Source organism: Harpia harpyja, chromosome 10, assembly GCF_026419915.1.
Source record: "Harpia harpyja isolate bHarHar1 chromosome 10, bHarHar1 primary haplotype, whole genome shotgun sequence".
Taxonomy (NCBI): domain Eukaryota; kingdom Metazoa; phylum Chordata; class Aves; order Accipitriformes; family Accipitridae; genus Harpia; species Harpia harpyja.
Window position 1 is genome coordinate 17,972,623 of NC_068949.1, and position 24,059 is coordinate 17,996,681.

A 24,059-nucleotide genomic window follows, 5' to 3' on the forward strand; every position below is an offset into this window, starting at 1 on the left:
GTGCCTCTGACAGCATTGATCTGCACTGCATGCAAGGCAGCAACTCAAAGCAGCACAGCCTGGGGTATCTGCGTGATTCTCCACTGCGCAGGGAAGATGTGCTTTTAGAGACTTGTAAGGAATTATGAATTTTCACCTCCTTTACTAGCCGTTAACCTATGAGCAGTGTACCAGGGATAGCCATATTTCCGGGTTTATTGTATTTTCAAAGTTTAACTGACAAACGTAATCAAACCTAGTTTCCATCCTGTTGTCATGATGATCAGAAAAAAGAAGAGGCTTTCTTTCAAATACGGAAGCTGGTTTCAAGAACAAAGTTTCTCTTTCTCACCAACGTTCTCTTAAAGAACAAGTTGTATTGGGCAACCAAAGACAATCTTCAGGAAGCCACAAATCAGACATCATGCAATGATATTCTGGGTCTTTTTTTTTTTTAGAGTGCTTCCTCTTTCCTACTTCAAATAAAACTGAAAGGGAACACAGTTTTATTCACAGTATATGAGAAATAGCTCAAAGGACTATTTCCTCAAAGTCTTCACTACTCGACAAATGATTTAAAATAAAAAAATGTAAAAATTCCTACATATTGAAAAACCAGGGCTATTTTTTTCACTTTTATTTTAACTATTGCAAGTTTACATTCAAAATAAAAGTTTCAACCTCAAAAAATGCTTAGTTCCTGCAATCCTTGCAAATCCCTTCCTAGAGTAATAGTTGAGTAATGGAATAATGGATTAATAACCACCTTTTCCAGGCCAAGTTGCTACCCATCTCATATCAGACCACGCTGCTTGGGATTTCCTCTTTCATGACTAGCATCTTCTCCCTTTTAGCAAAAAGCAATGAAAATCCAGTAGCAGCTCCCTGTTCTAGGTCAGTATTTCCTCAAAGCAGTCACTACACAGGGCTCTGCCAGAGGGTCCTGGAACAGTCACTGCAGCAGAGCCTCCAGCGTCTTGGAAAGACCGCAAATGCAGCAGGGTGCCAGATAAGTCTAACTTCTCCATCAGCACCACAGTGCTGACACCGCTGAGGTTACTTTGTCCATGGCCCAGGACTAAAACACAGCAAGTAGCCCCAAAAGGCAGCCAACTGAAAAGGTCTCAGCACTATTTTACACGACTACTCCATCTCTCAGATGCCAGTCAACCTGCTGGACTTCCAAGAACCCACACTATGACAACTTCCTACCTGGTAAACAAGATATCTTTTGTTATCCAACTGCTCATGGTCCTCAACTAATTGGAAATAAAAAACTGTTAATCTCTCTGGATTTCCCATCCTCCTTTTCTAAAGTTTCGCTTTGCTAACAGCAGAATCAATGGCACTGATGAATGATAATAACAAACCAGTACAAGCAAGAGGAGACACCAAGATAACTCTTAGCATCATGATGAAGTACAAGTCAAAATACAGGCGCTATGCAAGTACAAAAAAATAAAACGAAATCCGTATCCATATGTTGCAGTAGCCTTGGCATTGCTTAGAGATAATACTCCATCAAAACTAAACTGCAGTAGTAAGATTCAGAAATGGACTCTGTTGCCAAACACTTGGAGCCAATCTTCACATATCAAAAATGGAGGAAAAAAGTGCCTCCTTCCAAAGTCAGTGACTTCCAATGACAAAAGACAACTATGTCTGTGTTCACAATTAGAAATATTAATCACAATCTGCCCACATAAGACACACCTTTTGTCAACAGCACTCTTACAGCTTTCTTGGGAAGTACAGTGCTTCTAATTTTAAGCCTGCAGCCTATATGGGTCTTTTACATTAGGAAAAATCACAACTGTTTGCATTCAACAATAAACACCACTTATACATTTAAAAACTATATTTGGGGCACTATTTTAATATTATCATAATATCTCAAAAAGGAAGATGCAGCAGAAGAGGCATCACCACTGTATTCTCTAATACCAAGTACGTATCCTCTACTACCAAGTTCTGCAAAAATATCCCCCCAAATTCAGTGATTTCTTTGGGATTTTATTAGCTTTTTTTGTCTTTTCCTCTAAACCACTGTCTACAAATAACGGGGTGGATGGTGAAAAAAACCCATAAGAACTTTTTACTCCCACAGTAGTTTCCCACTTCTCCAAAAATAAACATACCATCATGTTTTTACACTTGCCGTAGGTTCCACTACATAACATTTTGAGGGGGATGGGGATTTCCATTTTATATACACAGTGGTATATTGCATTATCAGTGCTAGCAGGAAGCTGCTCTCTTTACAAAAAGGGAAGCTGGCTGCATACAGTTTTTTGAAGTCACAGCCTAGTTTAACCCTCTATGGGCACACCCACCTTCCGCCAAAGCTGAGCCCATTCAGACTTTTCAAGGGCGATATGTGGTTGCGAGAAGCAGAATAAGAAATGACAGAGTAAGTGTTGATTGCACCCATGCGTATGCCTAACTCGTAATGCAGCAACTACAAAAGGTCACGTCTTGCTAAAGCTGAACATCAAGACAAACTTTGCCTGGTAACCGCACATGGATCACATTTAGGCTATGGCATTAAAGAGGCTTTCTCTGATTCTCAGGCAAGATGATATATGTCATGCTCTAGACTTATTTGTCATCCCAATGAGTAGACAGGAACAGGAGATACCCTACAATGGGAAGTCAGTACCTTTGAGCACTTCAGGCTTTACTGAAAAAAGAAATCTTTACAAGGAAGCTTCATAAACATAGCTGGTTTCCCAGTAACTGTGTTTACTGATAACATAATCTAAATACAATTGTATGCTCCTACTGCGTTAGGTTCTGATGGCATCTGCAGCAGAGCTTGAAGGACTGCCAGAAGGTCTTTGAATTATTTATACAGAAGTCATCTTCTCCCTCAAAGTCGTTGGAGAAGCTCTGCTGAATCAGGAACATATTTATTAAAACAAACAAACAAAAAAACCCCAAACAACAACAAACAAAAAACTACAAACAAAACAACATTTTCACTTCAGTTCCAGGCAAAATCTGCAGCTGTTAGCATGGAAAGGAAGCAACATTTCTTCACTGATATTATTAAGGAAAAACCTTGTATCATATGAAAGTAACAGAACAACATATATCAAAGTCAAAATTGAATTTTTCATGTTTCTTGCTTACTTCCTGTATTTCCTTCTGTTTGTATAATGAAAATAAAAGAAATCAGATTTTTGCTTTGAAAACAGACAGTTACTTTGATTTAAAATAACCTATAGATTAACTGATACCACAGGAGTCTTAGAAGTTTTTAAAAAGTTGGTTTAAACTAAGAGATTGATCAAGCACTAACTGAAAACAAAATTCATTGATGACATTGAAACACTTTGGAAAATTCAGACTTGAAGGTATAAGTATATGAAGATTTAGTCCTTAATTCCTTATGGCCATGAAGTTATTATCACTCTCATAACTGACTGTTACCCTACTTGGTGTAAAATATTATAAAATATTTATACATTTAGTCACCATATTTTATGCAAATAAGCGTTATTTTTTTTAGTCTGATTTTCAAGGGAAAAGAGTTTCGTGTCCTTATTCCACTTGTCTGTCAAGCTCCCCCAATATTTAATTCCAGTGACTAATTCAAATTTGAAAAAGGTAGAGGTCTCGTGCTAAAGAAATACCTGCTTAGAGAAGAACAACTCAGGTTAGTGCCATCACTGAGGAAAAGAGCTTCAGCTGTAACAAACCTGTGTGGCTGGTGCCAGCCAGCATGCTCACAGCTCTATTTTAATTTCATATTTAGGAAAAAAAAAAATGCCTTGAAACTACAAATACCTGCACCCAACTCAGTGGTAGTAATCACAACAAAGTTCAGCTTAGAAGTGCAGCAACAGTGAATTTCCTGTAGAAAAAAACCTGAAAAAAACCCAAGTCCTACCAAAAACCTTCAAGAGCCTGTTCTGAAGTTGGTCTGTGGTGAATTGTCTCTGTGTTTATCATAACTACAATGTGTCTTGAAAAAGCTCAAACCTGGATTCTCTTCAGTCCATTTTATCTTAGATGTCAACAGAATGGTTGCCAGTTTCTCTATATTCTTTATTTTTATGTCACATTTAAGACAGTTTAGTAGTTTAACCCTTCCAACTCCTTTCCTATTGCACTACTCCTGGCAGCTAGTATTTAAAATTCTGCTTTTTTTTTTTGTAATACCATAATTTGTGCTATTTCTTCCTTCTTATGACCCTCCCCTCTCTAAAACTATGCATGTCAAATTTTATTCTGATACTACAATGCATTTTCAGTGGAAAATAACTGTGTTCTGAACAGTAATCCATTGCACCCCTTGTTTTAAGGGGAAGGAGGCAAGACACATGACAAAAATCATAGAGTGAAATAGCTGGAAGTCCACCCACTGGGAAAGGCTGGATGGCAGAACCACTGTGCAATGCTGCTGTAAAGAAATGCAAAGTAAGTATTATTTTACTTTTTATGATTCTTACGTAGAAGTTGCTTTTTTATTTGAAAGCACTAGTGTAGGATAATTTATAGTTAGAGATTTATATTGTTCAGAAATCACACTGGGCAGCCTTAGACTTGAATAAAAATTAGTTCAGACGTTAGAAGACTCTGTAAGCAGGTGCAGAAGAAAGAATCTTGGAACTATTTGAAGCCCAATTGTGCACTAGGAAATGCAGCCAAAGACACTGAACAGTGGTGACAGTTCATTGTAAAATACAGTATTGTTGATATTTGCTTTCAAAACACCCTTACTCTCCACTCCCCCCACCCCGCCATCCTTTCCTTCCATCACTTCAGACAAATCTCTGATTAAGGGACTCATTATGTGCTCCTCAGTCATCCACTTCTCCCACATCCACTTCTCAGATCTCATCTGAACACACACGTCGCTTGTAAAAGTCACATCCTTCTTATCCATTACTATTGTTCTTCTCAGGTGCCACGCCCCATGCAAGATTAAATTAAATGTATTCCACTAACCTCTTCCAAATCTATTCTACTAGCATATAATAATGTCCCTATCTCGTTACCTTCCCTTTCTAAACTAGTCCTCCACATTTCCTGTATGGAAATGCCAGCTCCATTTCCATAAAGGTATGTCAAAGTCTTTTGCAATCACCTTTGTACTTTCTTCCTCATTTCCTTCATCTCCAGTTTCCCTAGTCTCCTTATTTCTACATCCTTATTTAAATTTCTATACCTTTATACAAAACCCAGTAAAAAAACAAAACAAAAAACACCTCACCACTGACAGGCTGCCTTTGTTAACTACAAACTAACATTACCTACATAGAAAATTCCTTTTGCTATTTCCTGATTTGCCTCTGCATGGAAGAGTTCACACTGTAGACATATATGGCATAGAAAGAACTTCTTTCTTATTATTTTACTTATCAAGGATATAATACCTTTGGGAAACCGATTCAGGTTTCCAACCAGAATACATCTAGTATTTTCTTTGCATGATTTAATTGAGCTTCTGAAGAACTTTTGGTATACTGTGGACATTATTGTGCAAAAAACAAGTACAAAGAATGGTCAAATAAAAATTGATTTAAAAAAAAAAAAATCAGCAAGTTTCATTCCAGACTGTTGGTTTCTAGCTGTCAGATTTCCATAGAAAACATTGTAAACAATTTCCAGCTAGTTTTGTAGGCATTGTATATTTCCCCCCCCCAAAATAAGACATTTGAGAGATGCTGCTCTAAAATCATACCAAACCAAACCAGAATTTTGGAGAAATTTTAGCAGCAATGATACAAGAAAGCAGCCAGTTAGAAATGCCTGCCCAAAACCTACTTCCTTTCCTTCGCAGCATCTGTACGCTGGTCTTAACTAGCATGTCAGTTCCTATAACCCTATATGTAGAGAAAACGGCAAAACAGTCTTGCTTTCGCTATAGCTCAAGAAGGACAGGAATGGAAGTTCCCAGTCACTACCCAGCAGCCCAGCACATGACCCCTACGTAGTGGAAGGCTGAGACTCAGAATTTCCTCTTGTGCACTACCTTCCATAGTACTTTCAGTTTTTCTGGGGTATAATTGTAACGGAAAACACAGGGCTCACCACAGTCCCCAGCACGCTTTGCCTGAACATAGACGCGAAAGAGGAGCGGTGAAGCAGCTCTTTGCTTCCGCGGCAGCATAAAGCAGGGACAGACTCCGGCGCGTGGGGTGCCCCAGCTCTGAGGATACATGGTCCTCGAGACCCCGGTAAGTTTTGCACAGTGCTGCGCTCTATACTCTCCGTTCCCATGTGCTGCTGGTGCTTTAGGAGGTGCATACGCCTCGCAGCAAACTACGGTGAGACGATCTCTGTGCTAGGTATTGCTACTGCAGTGATGGCAGAGTTCAGCCATCGGGAGACATCTAGCCATACATGATATAGTCAAAGTAATTTAATACTGTGTTACAGAGAAAGCACATTTAAAATTGTGATGCAGTTTATAATTCACTGGTTATTCTGTGTATTATGTCATACTTAGATTGTATGTAATGAATTGACACCATCCATAAGGAAGATTACATGGTGGTGGCTTTATACAATGCTGTTGTGGAGAAATGGAAACAGAAGTTGATATTTTATGTTATTGTGGTACATGAATTTTTTTTTTTTTTCCTCTTGAGTGGAATACCAGAAAAGACAGAAACACCGATTTGAATGAATACTCACAAAGTGAGATGGTTTCAATATTGTGCAGGCAGGTTTAAAGTGATGCAGTACACCAAGAAGCCATAAACACAGAATCAAAGTTCAGCTTTCTAGGGATGTTTGAATTTGCCTTTTGAGGTCGGCCCATCCCAAACTCAGGTGGTGCTCCCCGGAACATCAACAATCAAGTTTCAGATATCTGAGTCAAAGATAGGTATTTTGTCTCAAAGATTTCATTCTCAGTCCCTTTTTTCCAAGTTAATTAAACAAACAAAGAGCAATAACAACACTGAAATTTCAAGAGTAACAGTGCATATGAACTGCAAAAAAATACACCTTGTTAGCTTATGCAATGGAATAAAAAAATATTTGCTGTAAGATCAAAAAAATAGCGGTTGTGGTATATCACAAATAAAAACAATTAGAAATGAGAGCTGTTATTTTCAGACACGTGGCATTTCCCATCTCCAGAAAATGTGGTTCAGGGGTGTTTTCAGTAGAACTTCTGCCAGATCAAAAATGCTGTCCTGGTACTTTACAGGGAAATGAATGTTTCTGCTGCAGCAAATAAGATCCAATCCTGCACTGAGTTTCTCAGTCTGGTGAATTTAAGCTTTAAGTGGATTGGTAGGGACCTGATGTACATAAGCCATGCAATCCCTTGAGAAACGATTTTCAAATTAACTAATATGGTATTGCACTGCTTACAGCTTATTAGAAAGAGACAGTGAACAGCAATAGCATATAGCTACTATGCCTGGGATTTAAAAGCTGGATTTAGCTGCCACGTCCATAATTCTTAGTGCATGAGGTGAGAGGAGGGTTTAGTTTCATATTAAGGAAAGTAAAAAGGCTCTACGGAATGTAATTGCAGGATTAGTAAAAAGTATAAGGCAGCTTTGCTCCACTATTTACATATCAAGGCAATTTATGGAAATCCTCATATAGAAAACTTCAATAATTGAAAATGAGATTCAGAAACAGCTTGCTGTTAAATTAAAGGACAAGCAATATAATTTTTCATGTTAAAATATTATGTGTAGAGAAGAAACTGGTAAATTTTCACAAGATACTTCAAAGGTTATCTCCCCAAGGAAAAGGAATAAGATACGAGAGCTTCTTGACCAACATTGATAGTTATGATAGTAATACCATAACTAGTTTCCAGATATCCAAATGACAGTCTATATGTTCACAGGATTTCTATGCATGAGAACATTTTGACAGTAATTACCATTCATTCTGAGGTGGAAAGTTAAGGGTAAAGGGACAGAGCAAGCAAATGCCTTGAGAATAACCTGGTAGAGGTAGCATCACAGTACATAGACAACACTTAAGAACAAAGAAACTATAAATACAACAGACGAGATGGGTCAAAACATGGAGGGTCTCAACGAACCTAGCTGGGCAGAGAAACTAGAATGATTAGAATTAAGGACAGAAGCTGTCAAATTTGGTAATGATATATACAATCCTGAGCACAGAAAATGAGATTATTGTAAAAACAATCTCTAGCAAAGCTGCCACCTCAAAACTAGAATGGCACAAAAATTTGAGAGTGCACACCAGAATACATCAGTGAAGACTACTAAGGTAGCAGCTAAATTTAGGATAAAGAAGTACCGAGGGAGCAAATTACAGGACAAAAGAAGTAAAAGTCATTGACTTTAGTCTCATAGAAACATCACATACTGGTGGAACAAGTGATCTAGTTGTATGTGATTGCAAAAAGGGGCAATTAAAAATAAAATATTAAACCATTACAGAGGACTGAAGTGAAAGTGCTTTGCTTGGAATACATATAAAGCCAGTGACTACTGTTTTCTAATTTGTGAAACCCACTTCAGAACCTTCCACTGAAAGAGATAAAGTTACCATCTCTTTTAATATAGATGACATGTTAGAGGAGCTGAAAACGTAATAAATGAATAAACAGTTCACTTGAAAATGAAGGTTATTAAAATAACTATTTGATGTTTGATGTGTAAGTAAGGACCTCTAGTTTCAACCTTTAGCTGCGGTCATCACGGAGCTAGATTACCCTTTGTCACACAGCCATCCTTGCACAAGCCCTTGCACAACTTCTCTCCTGTCCTAAGGAGTCGCAGATCAACCTTGCTGTCACATCTCATTAGGTGCAGAGCTGATAAAATGTACTGGGATTCCAAGGTGACATAGCTTCTTGCATTACGTTTGTCACAATATTGATTAGATTAGGTCTGAAGTCCTTCTTTGGCCTGCTACTGACCCATCACATCTCCTGGGAAATTCTGCAGGGTAGGAAACAAAATTGAAAACGACTGGAACAATAGAGATGTTCAAGATGGTTATAGCTCATGGGACTCGCGCAGATGTGACAAGTGCTGATTTTTACTAACTATGCATCCTAATCCATTAATCCCAAACTTGACGACTAAATAGTACATTATCTTCTTCACAGTAGTTAGCCTTTGGGAGCTTAATAGCATGAAAATAACACATCAAATATTTTTATTTCTTTCATTGGAGTAAATAACAGCATGGTCATAGTGCTGCCTAGCTCATTTCACCCACCAAAAATTTAAAGAGTAAACAAAGAGCAGGTAGGTTTGCCCTCTGTGGAGCCTTATATCAATTGTCTTCCGCAGTATGTTTAGTTTTAGATATTACACTCATGCAGGATAGCTGATGATGTTTCAATTCAGAGAACTGTGCAACTGAGCCATATGGCATTCAGCTAATCGTAGCAGTCAACAGCTGAAGACCCCTATACCTGTTCTTACATTTTCAACAGGCTTTACTTATTGGCATTAAGCACTTCTAATATAATACATGCCCTTCATTGATGTAGCCTTTGTATGTGACAGATTTGACAGTTCTGAAGGCACAAAAGACTACTCTGAATTGCTAAATATGCTTTTTGATTTAGACAGAATAGAGGCTAGAGATTATTTTTTTTTTCCTTTTTAAGTATAAGGTCATTTTTTCCTCTTTCACACATGGACTAGTCTACAAATACCATCAGTAGGCACATCTGAACTACAAAGAGCCTGAGCAATAAGTTCAGTAAATGTCACTCCTTTTCCCTACACCTTTACCTCCCACATATAACACCCACTCCTCTGACAGCACCAAAACTATGGTTTGATCTTTAATTTTCTTCCAAGTGTTCCCTCCTCCTTATCTTCACACAGCTTTGCAAAATACAACAGCTAAGCAATTAGCATCCTGTAAGTAAAATAAACATTCCTATTTGTGGTAGGGAAATTGTAGTACATCTGTCACGCTCAGTAACACCACCCGAGACAAGATGACACACACTACGATAGCCTGGGAACCACAAGCTCTCATGAAACATTACCTTCCAAATTTGCTTCTTGTACGCTTCGAAGGACAAAGCAACATGAAGCAAAACAAGAATTGTGTATTTCATTCCAGTTTTGCATAAGAGAGCATTGCATCTAGATCCTGTATTTATTTTCTTTCCATGGGAGTAGAAAATAACATATCAAGAAAAAAAAAAAATCTGGGATTTTCTTCTACATAAGATGTTATTACCTAAACGTACCTATGAAAATACACATTCCAAGTTGCTACTTTCATCTTTTTCACAACTGCTAAACTTTCTTCAAAATTAAGTCCAAGAAATTCTTTCACCCTGTTCTTAAACTGGTCATGCTTTTTTCCACTCAGAAAAAAGGAGTAGAATTTCTCTTAATAGAATCCTAGCTTTTTTTTAATATAACCTTTTTGTATATTACTGAAAGATTTGACAGGGTAATTAACATTCCATTGAAAAAGACTTTAACAATGAAGGCGAAGCAGGGAAAGAACAATAATTGATTATGGATTCGGTTTAATTAAACTTGCCTTAAATATGCTCTAGGATACTTAAATGGAAAGAGAGTCATCTATCTGTAGCCGTAAAGATTACTCCAAGCTCCAAGAAACTCAAACAATGTATCTTCATGCTTTGCAGAATCTTGCCTGTAGGTTATTACTGTGCAGACTTCAATTAAGATTCAATAACAGTTTTTACATCCAAAAACTATGGTTTGCACCTTGAGAACGTGAAAGAACCAATCTTCTGAGGACTGCCTGGCAATACTGGATCAATTTTTTATGCTTTAAGGACTGAAAATTTAGGGGGGGATGTTTCAGCCAGAATTAGAAGATTCTTCCTTGGAAGGGTACAGGTCATCTCCCAAAGAAAAATGTTTAGAAGATCCTTTCCTGAATTGTCAAACAATATTCTCTAATTACGTTACAGTTAAGCCCTTGCTCACACCATTAAAATAAAAGTGGTGTAACAGCTGCACCCCTCACACATTGTAAAATAAGGAAATCCTGAGCACAGACCGAAGGAAAAAGTGACCATTTGTCAATATCTTAATATACAATAAAAAAAAAAAAAAAGAAAAAAAGATATTTTTGTTTTACACAGATATTTTTGTTTTAAACACAGCCATTTCTTTTTTGCCCAGAATAGACCACACAAATCTAAGAGGACACTTGTCTTGAAACTCCTCCTTCTTATTAACATGGGAAGCACCTTTCCTTCCTCTAAGAAAGTAATATGCAGTAAACATCTGTGGAGAAAATAACTTTTGACAAGTTTTAAATGCCTTTAATGTTTTAAGGTCAAAGATTATCGCATACTCTACTTGGCCCTGTCCCACTTCTTCATTCCTATCTCTTCATCCTCTTTTCTGCATTCCCTCCTTACACATACAACTTTCCCAGCTCATCCACATCTCCCTCTGTTCCCCCCAGCATGTACCTGCTCTCTGCCTTGTTCCCTTCTCTGTACTAACCTGGTCATGCAGCCCAGCTGTCTTTCATAGCAGCATTCTTAATTTCATTCCTCTCCTATCAGTTGCTGGCCTCTTCATTACCACTGCTGGGTTTGGTTACCAGGAATAGGATTTATTCCCATTCCCTGCTTCCCTTCACCCCCCCATCATCTTCTAGTCTAAATGAAGAGACACGCTGGACCCCCACACACAAGCCTTTACAAATCTCCAGCTCTGTCATGTGGTAGTTTGTAACCCAGAAAGAAGAAAAATTAGCTGAAGGCTGAGAGTTCTTGCAGTGTGTAGATCACAGACTGCAACAGAAAGGGACTTGACATAGCTGGTTTTGTTTGATGGTTTCTAATGTCTTTTTCCACTACATGAACAGAAAGCTAAGACATCCTAAAGCTGGCTCTCAGCTGCATGAGTTTGCTCCTTTGCAAACTTCAGAAGGAGGCCACAAAAAGAGGGTGGAGATGCAAAAAGCAATGTCATTCTTTTGGACCATGCACAGCTTGCTTGCGCCAGGGTGCTTTCTTCTCCCTGGTGACTGTTTCAGCCAGAGAGTTTAAGGTATAAATGTGTCCTGTGCCCGCACTCCCTTCTCACCTGCAGAGAAAGAGCTTGCAAGTCAAGTTTGAAGAGTACTGTAGAGCATGTAAAAAGAATCATCCAGGAACCCACTACTTTGAAATTGCTGACATTTTGGAGGATGAAAGAAGCTTGAAATCTCCAGGGCTCCAGCCTCACAGGCACTAGAGAGAAAAAAAAAAAAAAATTAAAAAAAATCCCTTAAAAAGAAAAGAAATAGAAGAAGGAGAAAAACTGCCTATCTCTGTATTTAGAAGTTCATATATTTAAGTCCCTTGAGGAAGGAAATAGGTTAGGAAACTGACAGTGAAAAATAACAGACTGGAAATAAGTCTGATTTTTCTGATAAAAGTTTTAATTCTTTTTTTAAAATGAGAAACAGGTCTTAAAATGAAATAAAAATAATCTGCAAAAGCAATACCAACACAATTTACTGACCAAAGGGCAAGAAATTAGGAAAATGCAGGCTAGGAATTGGCTGGCCAGAAATTCATTTGCTGTCAGGGACTGTACACGTTTATCATCAGCAATAGACACCTCATTACAGTTTTTGCCACCAAGCAATAACAGAAATGAACATTACTTCTTTTTTCTTTATGCAAATAACAGACAGTCGTACAACATAGAGTAACTGAATCCTAAAACTGGTACTGTAAGTCTCTCAGTAATACACGCAACCATTTTAGCCAAACTGGATTTTTGAGAATAAACTAGAATAGCCGTAACACACCAAGGGTAGCGTTATTTATCTCATATGCTGATGATATCTGCAGAGGTAATGCTGGATAATATCTACCGCTATCTTTGATGATCATTTGAAATGAGAAGAGTAAGTCTGCACTACTTGTAGAGAAGGGAGATGGGCAAGCTAGGATAGCAAAGCAGCAGCCAAAGGCAGTAAACTGAGGTGGGGTATGACCAGACCCCAGTTCTCTCTGCATTGTGCCCAGGTCCCTGGGAACCACAGAGACTATGGGCAAATTAGAGCAATTGCCAGGTTTCTCTGACTTGTGCTATGGAGCATCCATATGTGTTTCAGGACTACCAAACAGATGGCAGTACTGAATGCTTCCAAATTATAACCAGAATCTAGTTTGGACACATTATTTTATATTACCTTCTGCCACATATTTTGACCTTGCTTCTGCCACAGAAAAAAAGCTGTGAAAAGTGTTTGCACACTTAAACGAGAGAACAAACTGGTATACCCTTACATTTTTCATTTCTGAAGGTCTTAAGGGAGGAGCGAGGATGCACAGTAAAAAAATAGCTTAAGTTTAAAGAACAGACTGTAAGCAACTAAAGCTTTGCCTCTTGCAAAACTATAGTCAGTGTGATTAATGGTTCAGGAATTATATTAAAGTGCAACAGCTTTCCCTGTAGACTGGTGATAGCCAGGAGAAAAGAGTCTCTGCTTTGAATGAGAACATGAAATTTGATTTGCATATTCTAAAGAAATAAATAATAATCTCTTAATTTACATAGATCTCTTCACAAAAGCAGCATCTTCACATTTTGATCACAAATTAAACAACAAAAAACTAAATAAAGAAGTCAGGCTGAGTGCATGAAAGAAAGGGAGAATCTGCATGAAGCAGTTCTCTCTGCTAATTAATAACAACAAATTGACGGGCATTACGTCTGCTCAGCACCTTCCAGTATCATGACTCAGAACTGCACTGTAAAAGCTGTACACTCTGCTAACAGTTCCTTTCTTAAAGGGTTGTGCTAAAGGAAACTTGTCAGCAGACTGAGTAGAGGATTTAGAGCTTCAGTTACTGCTGGGCAAGGATAACATCTCAGAAACTTTTGGGGTTGCGGAGTTCACATTAACTACTTGGTATTTTCTCACCTTCAGACCAAGCAAAAATAATCAGGCATTTGATGACTGACCTTAATTTTTAGGGAACAGACTCTAGCAGGCTACTGACTTGTTAAAGGATACAGGAAAATCCATAAAAATGAAGATTAAACACAGAGTACAGACACGCACGGATGTAGATCAGCATTAAACCAGGGCTCCAGGCAGAGGTGCCCTCACTAGGCTCTCCCCCTTGCCGGTGGCTGGGTAAGGCTGGCTCTTCCCAGAGGTTACCTTTCCCACTCTGTTCCCATGACAGCAAGCTCCTATTTCACCACAAGTTTAGCAACTCTTTTCTGCACCATAGTCACTGATTAATACCCTGACCCTTGACTCGTTAACCTCGGCAGTAACAAAACAGAAGGCAAAGGCTCACAGCCCCAGATTTTAAATTGGTTTAAGGATGGACCTTCCTGTGTGGCAACGGTGGGACTTGCAGTTGTTTGCTTGTCTTTTTCACCTCCCCTTAGCCTCTTCTGAAATTTAGCAGCAATAGAAAAGTAAATAGGTAACTGTTCCAACACAACCTTAAATAATTCAAAAGATCACATTCTTTGCCTACCTGAAAATCCAGAGCAGCCCACGTAACTGTAAACAAGCTTTTAATCGATTCTAAAACAATAAGACTATAGAAGATAGATGACAGTAAGATTTAATTTAGTTTCTATTAGGCAGAATTTAAAAGAGCCTGAATGCTCCTCTCTCAGAATACTGAAATAGGAACACAAGTTTTAAATAAACTACTTCTGGGCACAGCTGCAGGGAACGATTCACGAGTGAGCAGTTCTTGAAATGTTCTCATGCCATTTGCTGTGGGCGCAGTGCAGTTTTAATCAATGCAAGGAGCTTCAGCTATGCCTAGGAGTTTTGTTCTTCATGGTGAGCCTAACCGGAAAACCCCTGAAAAAAGCAGGTCGTCGCACCATAGTGGCTCAAACGATCCCCGTGCTTCCAGAGAAGGGAAGCCAAGCAAAGCTGCAAAATGGAAGTCAAATGCTCAGATGAGGGCATGGGAAGGAGGAGGAACCAACTGGTGAAAGGTCCAGGCCACCCGGGCTCTCCTTCCAGCCCCACAATTCACCTAGTGTGTGACCCAGGCCAGCTCCTTCCACTTCTGCCTTCCTCAGTTTCCCCACACACAACACAGAGAGGCGAGGGACTGCAGCCGGGATGCCTCCACCCTGCCTGGTTTTGGCACAGCTGCACAACGGGGCCTCAAGCCACTCCTGCAGCGCACGTGCACACACACAAATCAGTCGGTGATAGCTGTGTTCTGAGAATTAACCCAGAGTTTCAGTGGCTTGTTTGAAGTACGAGGGAATACTAGCTGTATTTGAAAGCAATGCTAGCGCCAAGCAATGAGAGAGGAGGAGTTTTATGCTTTAAAAGCTTTGATTTCTTAATCTTTCAAAGGGCAGAGAGTAGCAAGAAGGACCGTGAGGCTGCACAGCCAGCTGGGAAGCGTTGGGGTGCGAGGCTCGGCGGGGAGGCTGAGCTCCCCAGGCAGGCGAGAGGAGCACAGCAGTCGCCCCGAGCCTGCTTACAGGAGCAGTCGGAGGTCACAGCCCAAGTGCAGTCCTGGCAAGCAGCAACTCCCTTCCCTGATTTGAAATGATAGCAAGGAGAGAAACGCTTGCTAGTATAGAAACAAGCCTGGAGAGCAGAAGTGAACCCTTCCCCTCTGCTGCGTAGGCTGCTGCAAAGCGTGCCAGGCGGCACTGCCGCTGAACAGCTGGAAGAGTAGGCACGGGCAGGAGCACAAATACGTAGCCTTAAGGATATTCACCACTGACACCAGAAACAACTGATCGGCTGTTCACGTGCCAGTGACTGAGTCACACCAAACTGGCACTCTGTTTGGCAGACTTTACAGTTGCTTGCTGCAGTGATGTGCTTTGCCGTACACCAGCATCTTACCTTGCTGCTACCGTACTACTGACCTCCACTTGGGATACCTTCATCCCTATGTTCCGATCCAATTATTTTCAAGCCTCAATTAAGTTACTTTAGGCATGAAAAAAAATAACTGGAAGGGGAGAAGAGGGAAACATAGTTGGTCATGCCTATAATCTTGCAGCTATATCTGTAATTCCAATCACAAATTATTCTTTCATGATTGTCAGGCAGAGAAAGCTACTGCCAGCACTTCATATCCTGGTTTTGAGCACTCACAATATCTATTTAAATCAGCACCCACAGCACTTAACATCACATACACAGTACTCCAGTTGTGCATTCTCTAGTCGTTATTTTCTCCCATGGAAATCTTTATTGCACGGGGCTTGTTTTGACAAGTTATCTCTTGCTTGTTCAAGAATTCTAGGTACTTTTCACTCAGATTATCAGTTTCAGTTAGTCACTATATCCTTGAAGTGTACATACTATCAACATAAAATAACAAAGAGAGCTCAAAAATCAAAAATTTCCTTCTTATGTATTATGATTTTTTCTCCTGATTCCACCAGGGAAATTAACAGAAAAAATTTCACTATCAGTTAGGTATTAATAAAAAAAGATAACTCTTGAAGTGGAACAGATCTAAAGACCACAGAAGTCTGAATTTGGCCATCCAGTCTGAATTTGATGAATTCAGTCTGAATTTTGACCATAACCATTTGCATACTATAATGGGAACCGAAACTGCCTGATGTCAAAGGCGCTATCAAAACCTAAACATATGCTCAGCTACATTGAATCTATAAAGTACGCATTTCTTACCAATTCCCATTCCTTTTCAATTCCTACTGCCACGCACAAAGCATCCTCCCCTATACTTGTCACAAGCAAAGTCATTTATATTTACATATGTGATCATAGCAGGAGTACTACCAAAACATTGGTCCCCAGACCAAAGTATTATATATGAGACCATCCATAGAATAACAACTGTATACCTGTTCAGTGCAAGCTTGGGACCCATCTGGTAGAAGTCACATATGATGTCTTCCCTCACTGGTTTATTCTCTCATTTATGGTAACTATTCCTTTCACGTTACAGACATAGCATAGATACAGACATAGTAAAAAAATTCCTTTTTGGAATAACGACAAAGAATGCCTTTCTATTTCTGACAACATGTGGAATGAAGATATACAATTCCTGATGCGGTGGGGTATTGAAGTCATATTAATATTTATGATATAGAACTAGTGCAAAAAAATCAGCTAATAAAATCTCCCAAACCAAGCAGGTATCATGCTAGGTTAATGAGGTTTTCACCAAACCTGAGCTAAGTTTCACAAGCTAAGGATGATTTTAGCATTTTAGGCGATAATGTAGTTTGGATCAAGAGAACAGCAGCTGTTCCAGTGGAGCTTTGCATTTGAATTTCCAGGGTTCATTCTAACCCCTGTAAACTCAAAACAAAACTCAGTTAGTGTGAACTGAAACAAGAGGTTTGAGTGAAAAAAACGTGAGTGGAAACCACCAAGCCTGAGAATCAAAACCAATGTTTGGACCTGCACTGTGCACATGCCTGGCAAGCCTATTGCAAATGTTAGATTTCCTTGCATATAAGTCTAAGCCCAACTAATTTTTCCTACTGAAACCAGTGAAAGGGTTTGGGGGCCAGGGAAAGGAGGGAATTAATTTGAAATGGCATCTTCTAACAAGCAAACAAAGATCAGGAACCTCAGGATCTACTTGTACAAGAGCAGGGAAATTACCTTTGCATATTTGGTTTTCAAGAGATGAAGGAGAGAAAGAGAGAAATGGAACTGTGGCCACAGTGGGGAAATTCATGAGAAATGCAAGTTGTGTGGTTCAGGCAGCTTCAGGGAGTGCTGAAAGATTTCAGAAGGTGAACAGATTCCTTTCTCATTAATGAAGGGGCCCTGACTCTAGATCTGCTGAACTCACTCCGAGTGGAAGGCTATTCAGCTCTCTCCTTTGATTGAAAGCATGAGCCTGTTACTTATGAGCTCCTGGTAGCTTTCCTTTTAATAGGAAGTTGGGGGAAGGGGGAAGAAGATGGCTGGAGGAGGGGAAGGAGAAGATGTGTAGCAAAACATGCTAGTAGCTGAACACAGGACTTCAAGGGATTTGCAGGACAGACCTTTGGGGAAAGGTTAAAAGCTTACAAGGTAAGTGATGCCTTTCCTGGGCTGACTTTTCTTTCCTTATTGTTCACCAACAAGTTAAGGAGAAAAAAAACTTCTCTGCATCTTCAATCCATCTTCAATCCATCCTTACCCTCCTTCTTTCTCATAGTTTTACCAAATTATTTATTCTGCTAGCATAGAACAAAAAAATTACTGATTTTCAATTTTTTTTTTCTGGTGCATATCAGCTGTATTTGAATAATGCTAAAAAATGATAAATAAATAAAATCCTGACCATCTTCAGTGCTGCAACAGGGAACATGCAGCTTCCTGTTCTAAATTGTACACAGCCGTGAGCTGTCGTCAGACTTTGTGTGGGCTTGAAATGTTCTTTTAGTTCTTTGCAGCTGAGAGCTGAACACAGATTATCACTAAAAGGATATGAAAGATGATGTTGGGACATTTGCCGTAACTATACAGGAACAGTCCTCAAAGCAATCAGAAATGTGATCAGATTATTTAGCTAGCTCAGTTTTGGGGACTGTATTGCCAGCTAGCTGTTTCTGTTAAAGGTTACCTTTTTATATGATAAAACAGAAAAAGGACAATTAAAAATACACTTGAAAGAAACCCACACATCTTGCAAATGCCTATGATAGGTACTTGCTTGTAGGTAAAGGGCAACACAGCAACAGTGTGTCTAAGCCTTGACGTGTACTTTAAAGGGACAGAAACTAAACTCCTGTTCAAATAATTTGGGCATAAATGCCATTAGTGAATTTTAAGATATTTAAGCATAAAAAAGCTTAAATAAAAAAATATGAAATATCATTATAATTATTATAGCGGCAGTGTAAGTACACTTTCTTTGTAATGTGAATTGTGAAATATCAAATTTAAAAGATCAGATTGATGGTTTTAAAAGATAGAATATTACTAGTAGTTGAATTAGTATTTAAATCCTTCAAAAGCAACATAGTTACAGTAAATGCTTTAAACTCACTCACTTGTAGCCAAATCTTGTTGAAGGCGGCTTCAGCAGTTTCAGTGTTTGGACCAATCCACAGCTGTAACTTCTGGGAATGGCTATTTTGTTCCTCACAGGCAAACTCCAGATTATTTCACCCTACTGTGTCATTCCAGACCACTTCTCAGACCAGAGTTCACACACCCAACTGAGGGTACAATTTTATTTGTATTCAAAAAATCAGGCATGAATTCACCTGTAAGCTCCCCAGTTAGCACACAACAGTGCACTAACTTACAGCATCCTCTCAGACAAGACTTTCAAATAAAATCCAAACTATTAACTACTGGAGCTCTCTGGCCATACACAGATGGATGCATGTTCAGGATATGGCCCAAAGATGACACCTAATTTGTACAAACACAAACAATATCACAGTAAAATTAGAGCTGCCACCTTCAAAACTATGCTTGGGAGCATTTGAGCATAATGGACTTGTTAAACATCTTTCCTTTTTCTTTTTAACTACTTCATTATTTCAAAAATCAATTGCAAAAGAACTCATTTTGGTCGAAATATGAAAACAAAGGACTAAAAAAGGAATAAATAAGCCCACCTAATAACTACTTTCTAAAAGCAAGTAGGTGACTTTTAAGTAAACTACCTGACTGCCCAACAGGCATGGTATAAATCATTCTTTGGGAGGGAGAAATTATTTTTTTTTTTTTATCAACATCTACTGTTTATTCATCAACAATATGAAAAGAAAAATTGAAAGGTGCAGAAAAGAACTGTGATCTATTTATAAATCAAGGAACTGATTTTCAGTTATAGGTACTAATCTTGCTGGTGTCTATGGATGCCTGAATCCAGTTCAAATGGTATTTTGCTAGTTTTTGGCTGTTGCCAAGGAAGATGTATCAGCCACTTGCAGTCTGTAATAACTTTGGTTATCTTCTAAACTGAGCAGAGATCTTGGTAGGAAACTGAATGGGCAACTTCAAGATAAATCTAAGTACTACCTATGCATATTGACTTGGGGTGTAACTTCAGTGCTGTAACATTTGGAGTGCTATGATCTCAACTCAGCAGAGCTCCCAGGTTTGTAGAAATTAATAGCCACTTTGACAGAGATAGTACATCCAGACTTAAAAAAAAATTAGCAAAATCTTTAATTTTTTGCTCTTGCTAGCCATGTTAATGACACAATTTGTATCTGTGTTTAAAACAAAAAATACATGCAGAATCTGACCTTGAAAGTCAAGTGTATTATCACAATAGAGAGAAAGGGATTATAGGGAAAAGCAGTAATAAAAAAAAGGTGAGGCCATTTAGCCCAGTAACAAAAATAGCGACTTGTGATTGTAGAAAAAAGTAATATGGCTTATTGCAAATTATACAGTAAAGCGCTTCAGTGCTTAACACGTTAATCCCCCAAAAACAGTTTTCATCATTTCATACACTGCAAATGTCTATAAGTGTATGCCAGTGAGAGGCTGTTTGTAACTGCGTCTAGCTTGCAGGAAGAAAAAAGCACCGTAACATTTGTGAGGTTGCATGTTTATACAACTGTAGTTATTATGGAATATTTGCAAAATTTCAAACAGGAATTAGGCACATGATGTACCTGAGCCTCTGCTAGTTCCCTTCATTCGATGTGATCAGATTCATACCAGTTGCAATGCAACGCAGTTCAAGCAGCACTCTTCAGCCCATGCCTAAACTCTGCTCTCCCCACCCTCATCAGTCTCAGATACTCAGCATACCTCCTATTCCTGCAGGAGAACCCATGTGTCTTACTACATTCTCAGTTTCTTAGGAAACAGGTGTCATGTCAAGCCATAAACATGCTGTGCATCAAAGGCTAATCCAGCAAAAAAGGACCTTGCACACTGCATCCTCCCAAGCAGTACTCAGTAAAATTACCCAGCAAATCCCACTACTTGAACAGCATGCATCTTCTGATTCTCACTGCACTCCTTACCAGTTTCACCTGAATTTGGGTTGAGTTTGGAGGGGGAAAGGAGGAAACAGGTACAAGTAGAAGAAAAGCAAATAAAGGATATGTAGGATACCTGGAAGAGTTGATGATTTCTGCGTAACGGCCTTGCAGCACCAAAAGGAAAGGGGTGATTAGGTAACACTGAAAATCAACCTTTACATGGGGCTTTATCTAAAACCTACTGAAGTCACTCAGATGAATTCTGTTGCCTCCAATGAGTTTTGTACTAAGACACAGATCTGCAGCATTGGACATGATAACCTATGGCACCACTTCTATAAGATCATTAGGAATTTATCATCATTTATTTTTGAAAGAAGAGTGGGGAACATCCCAGTATCGCTAGCAAAACAGTATTTCCTCACTCTTCAAAACAGACACATACATATACCACAAGAACAATGCTGACTGCTGACTTGATGTTCTTTGATGTGTGAACATGTAAGACAATTGAAGACATTCCAATTATCTCCAGTTCAAAGTTAGGCCAAAATTAGAAGCAGTTATGAATAATGTATTAGGTTTTAGTAGAAACAGCAATGCTGAGCAGAATAAAGATGAAAGTTTAGCTTAGCTGTGAATACGTGAAACAGGTAAGCAACACTGCTTCTTTAAACAGACACATTGGAATTGCACGTCCTCAGAAGTTCAATTAACAAAACATACGTCAAAACAGAGTTTTGTGACAGATTATAAATTGCTTTCAGATGCAATTCTGATGTTTTCAGGATAATATTAGAAGCCAAAGTGTTTTGTGAAACTTCCTCTAGCTTCTTTATGAGGCTTTTTAGAAGAAATAACCGTGCCAAAACACTTGTCAATTACCATAGTAGCCTAGGAGTTGGTTCCAGGTCAAAAGATGCATCTTGGAAGGTTCATTAGCCAACACATAGGTCAACGCAGTAGCCCAGATCCTCAAAGGGTGCCAAGCACTCTATTTCCATTCATTTCAGAAAGCTTACCAATTTCCTGAGAATCTAGCATTTTAATTAAGGAATAAATGACTTCCAGGCAGTAATGCTTCTAGTTGGATAAGCTATTCTTGCTTGGATATCTATCATGTTCCCGATAAAGATGTCCAGTGGGTGTTCCACCGTTGCCTTATATTCCTGCAATTCTACTTCACTTTGTGGATTTTGTGAAAAAGATTGGATCTCAGAAGATGATGATGATAGTGCAGATTGTAAGAACAAGAAGATACATATGGCTACTTCTTTGGGTTTTGTACTCTCCTAAGAGACCCATTTTCCATTATCTACCTTGTATCTTCATAGTTCTTTGTAACTGTGGGCAACCTGAAGTAAGCCTTTCCAGTTGGGCAATGGCTGGCACTTAGGCTCAGTGCCTTGTTATTGGCAGTTTTGACAAGGGTAACTGACAACAGGCCAGAGATGATTTTTCATGGTTTGTGCATGAAGTTATCTGTACTGTTATTTACAGACACCCTTGTTGAAATCCGGTGCTTCCTTCACTGACTTCAGTTTAAGTTTGCTACTATTTTGCAAACCATAAAAATGAAGTGACTACATAAAACAATCCAATATTCTCTAGGTTTTTAGTAGCAGTAAACAACCTTTCACAACCACAAAAAATTGTATCACTCAGTAGACTAACTGGGGACTACAAAACAACGAAGTACACATTTAAACAAATTCACAGAACATCTGTTACAAAAGTTAATTAATGTACTAGCTATTATAAATTATTATCTTCTATACCATGCAATACTAGGGCAATTCTAGGCTTTCGTTTACTTTAGAAAATAACTACCAATAAAAAGCATTAGCATATACAGTGCCTTTCATCTTTTGTTTTAAAATTACAATTCCATTTCCTAGAACCCACTGCTCCACTTGAACAAACCCTTCTTTACTTCAATAGACGTAGGTGTGAGAGGGGGCAAGCGTTTGACTTCATCTACCAAGGGCATACAGCAGGATTGTTCTCAATTTACATCAGAGACGATTAAAATGTCAACACTTGAATGCCTCCATAGTCTCAAATTTTTCCTGCATCACCCAATTTTTATGCCAGTGAAACAGCAGATCTGATAAGAAACACAGAAGTAGGAACAATGTAATTTTTCCCCTTTTCTGGACTGGTCTTGCACAAAGTAGAATATGACAAGAAATTCCTCTTGGCCTACTTATCTCAGTGATGCGATGCAGACTGGTGTGTAACCATGGGAGAATTTTGTCTGTAACGTTTACTATCATGCTTATAATCATTCTTGGAACAAAATAAAATGATTGAATATAGTGTCTCCAGTTAGGTAGAGAACTCTCCCGATTAATGTACATCTGTAAAACACTTACAATGAAAACACACAATAAAGCATTTTTAAATCTTACTGATTAAAATTAGGCTAGACTTCGTTAATGAATTTGAAGAGATATTTAAGTAACAATGCATTTGCAACACAGATAAGTTTAAAAAAAGTCTCCAAACCTGAGCTAAGAGTAAAACAGGCTCTGCCCATTGTATGCACAGCTTTTGCAGACCCAAGAACCTAGTCTAAAGGGGAATACAAGTGAGCACCAGAAGGAACAAGCTTCCCCTGGGGAAACAATATGAGCTTTAAGTTTCCCACATGTTCATGCCTGGGGAATCCCCTTTGAAGTTGCGAGCTGAGGTGACATCTGTTTCATGCCACTGGAGCGAGGCAAACAGCAGCAGTACGGTTCAAACCCAGATACATCAGAACATACAGGGCTCTTGAATTCACTATCATTTTTTTTATACTCTTGGATTCTTCTTCTGGTGAGAAGGGGGGGAAGAATATAAATTGTAACATTTAAATAAAATAATAACACAACCTCCCTAAATGATCTTTAATATGGGCGCAATGAACTTGCAAAAGGCAGAGAAAAGGGTGACAAATTCAGTAATTATTTTCCTACTGACAGCAAAATAACTAAGTGTTCCAAAAAAAAAATATTCAAATGGAAATTACTGAAACTTGGTATCTTATGATATAGCTAACTTTCAGATGAGTGCCAGTCCTAAATGGCAAAGCCAAACAAGGTTCAAGATGCATATTGTTTTTTCATCATCAGTTATTTGAATTGTGACTTGATCAACACAGAACAGAGCACAGGGAAAATAAAAGCTCCAGGAAGACACTAAATCTTTTTTATATGTAGTTCACTTATATTTATTTCCTTATACAGGTATTGTCATAAAGGGTTGGGCCAAAGTAGCTCAGTCATGTTAATTCTTTGA

At 38.7% G+C, this 24,059-nt stretch overlaps 1 protein-coding gene across 2 annotated transcripts in view; it reads left to right on the plus strand.

The window, feature by feature from the left end:
- Positions 1-24,059, plus strand: part of RASGEF1A (RasGEF domain family member 1A) — a 175,091-nt gene that overhangs the window by 114,303 nt on the left and 36,729 nt on the right. For both annotated transcript variants that reach the window (XM_052799289.1, XM_052799286.1), the window contains exon 2: positions 4,287-4,401. In XM_052799289.1, coding sequence (XP_052655249.1) covers positions 4,360-4,401 — 42 coding nt within the window. In that variant the 5' untranslated portion in view covers positions 4,287-4,359. The remainder of the gene's footprint in view (positions 1-4,286; positions 4,402-24,059) is intronic.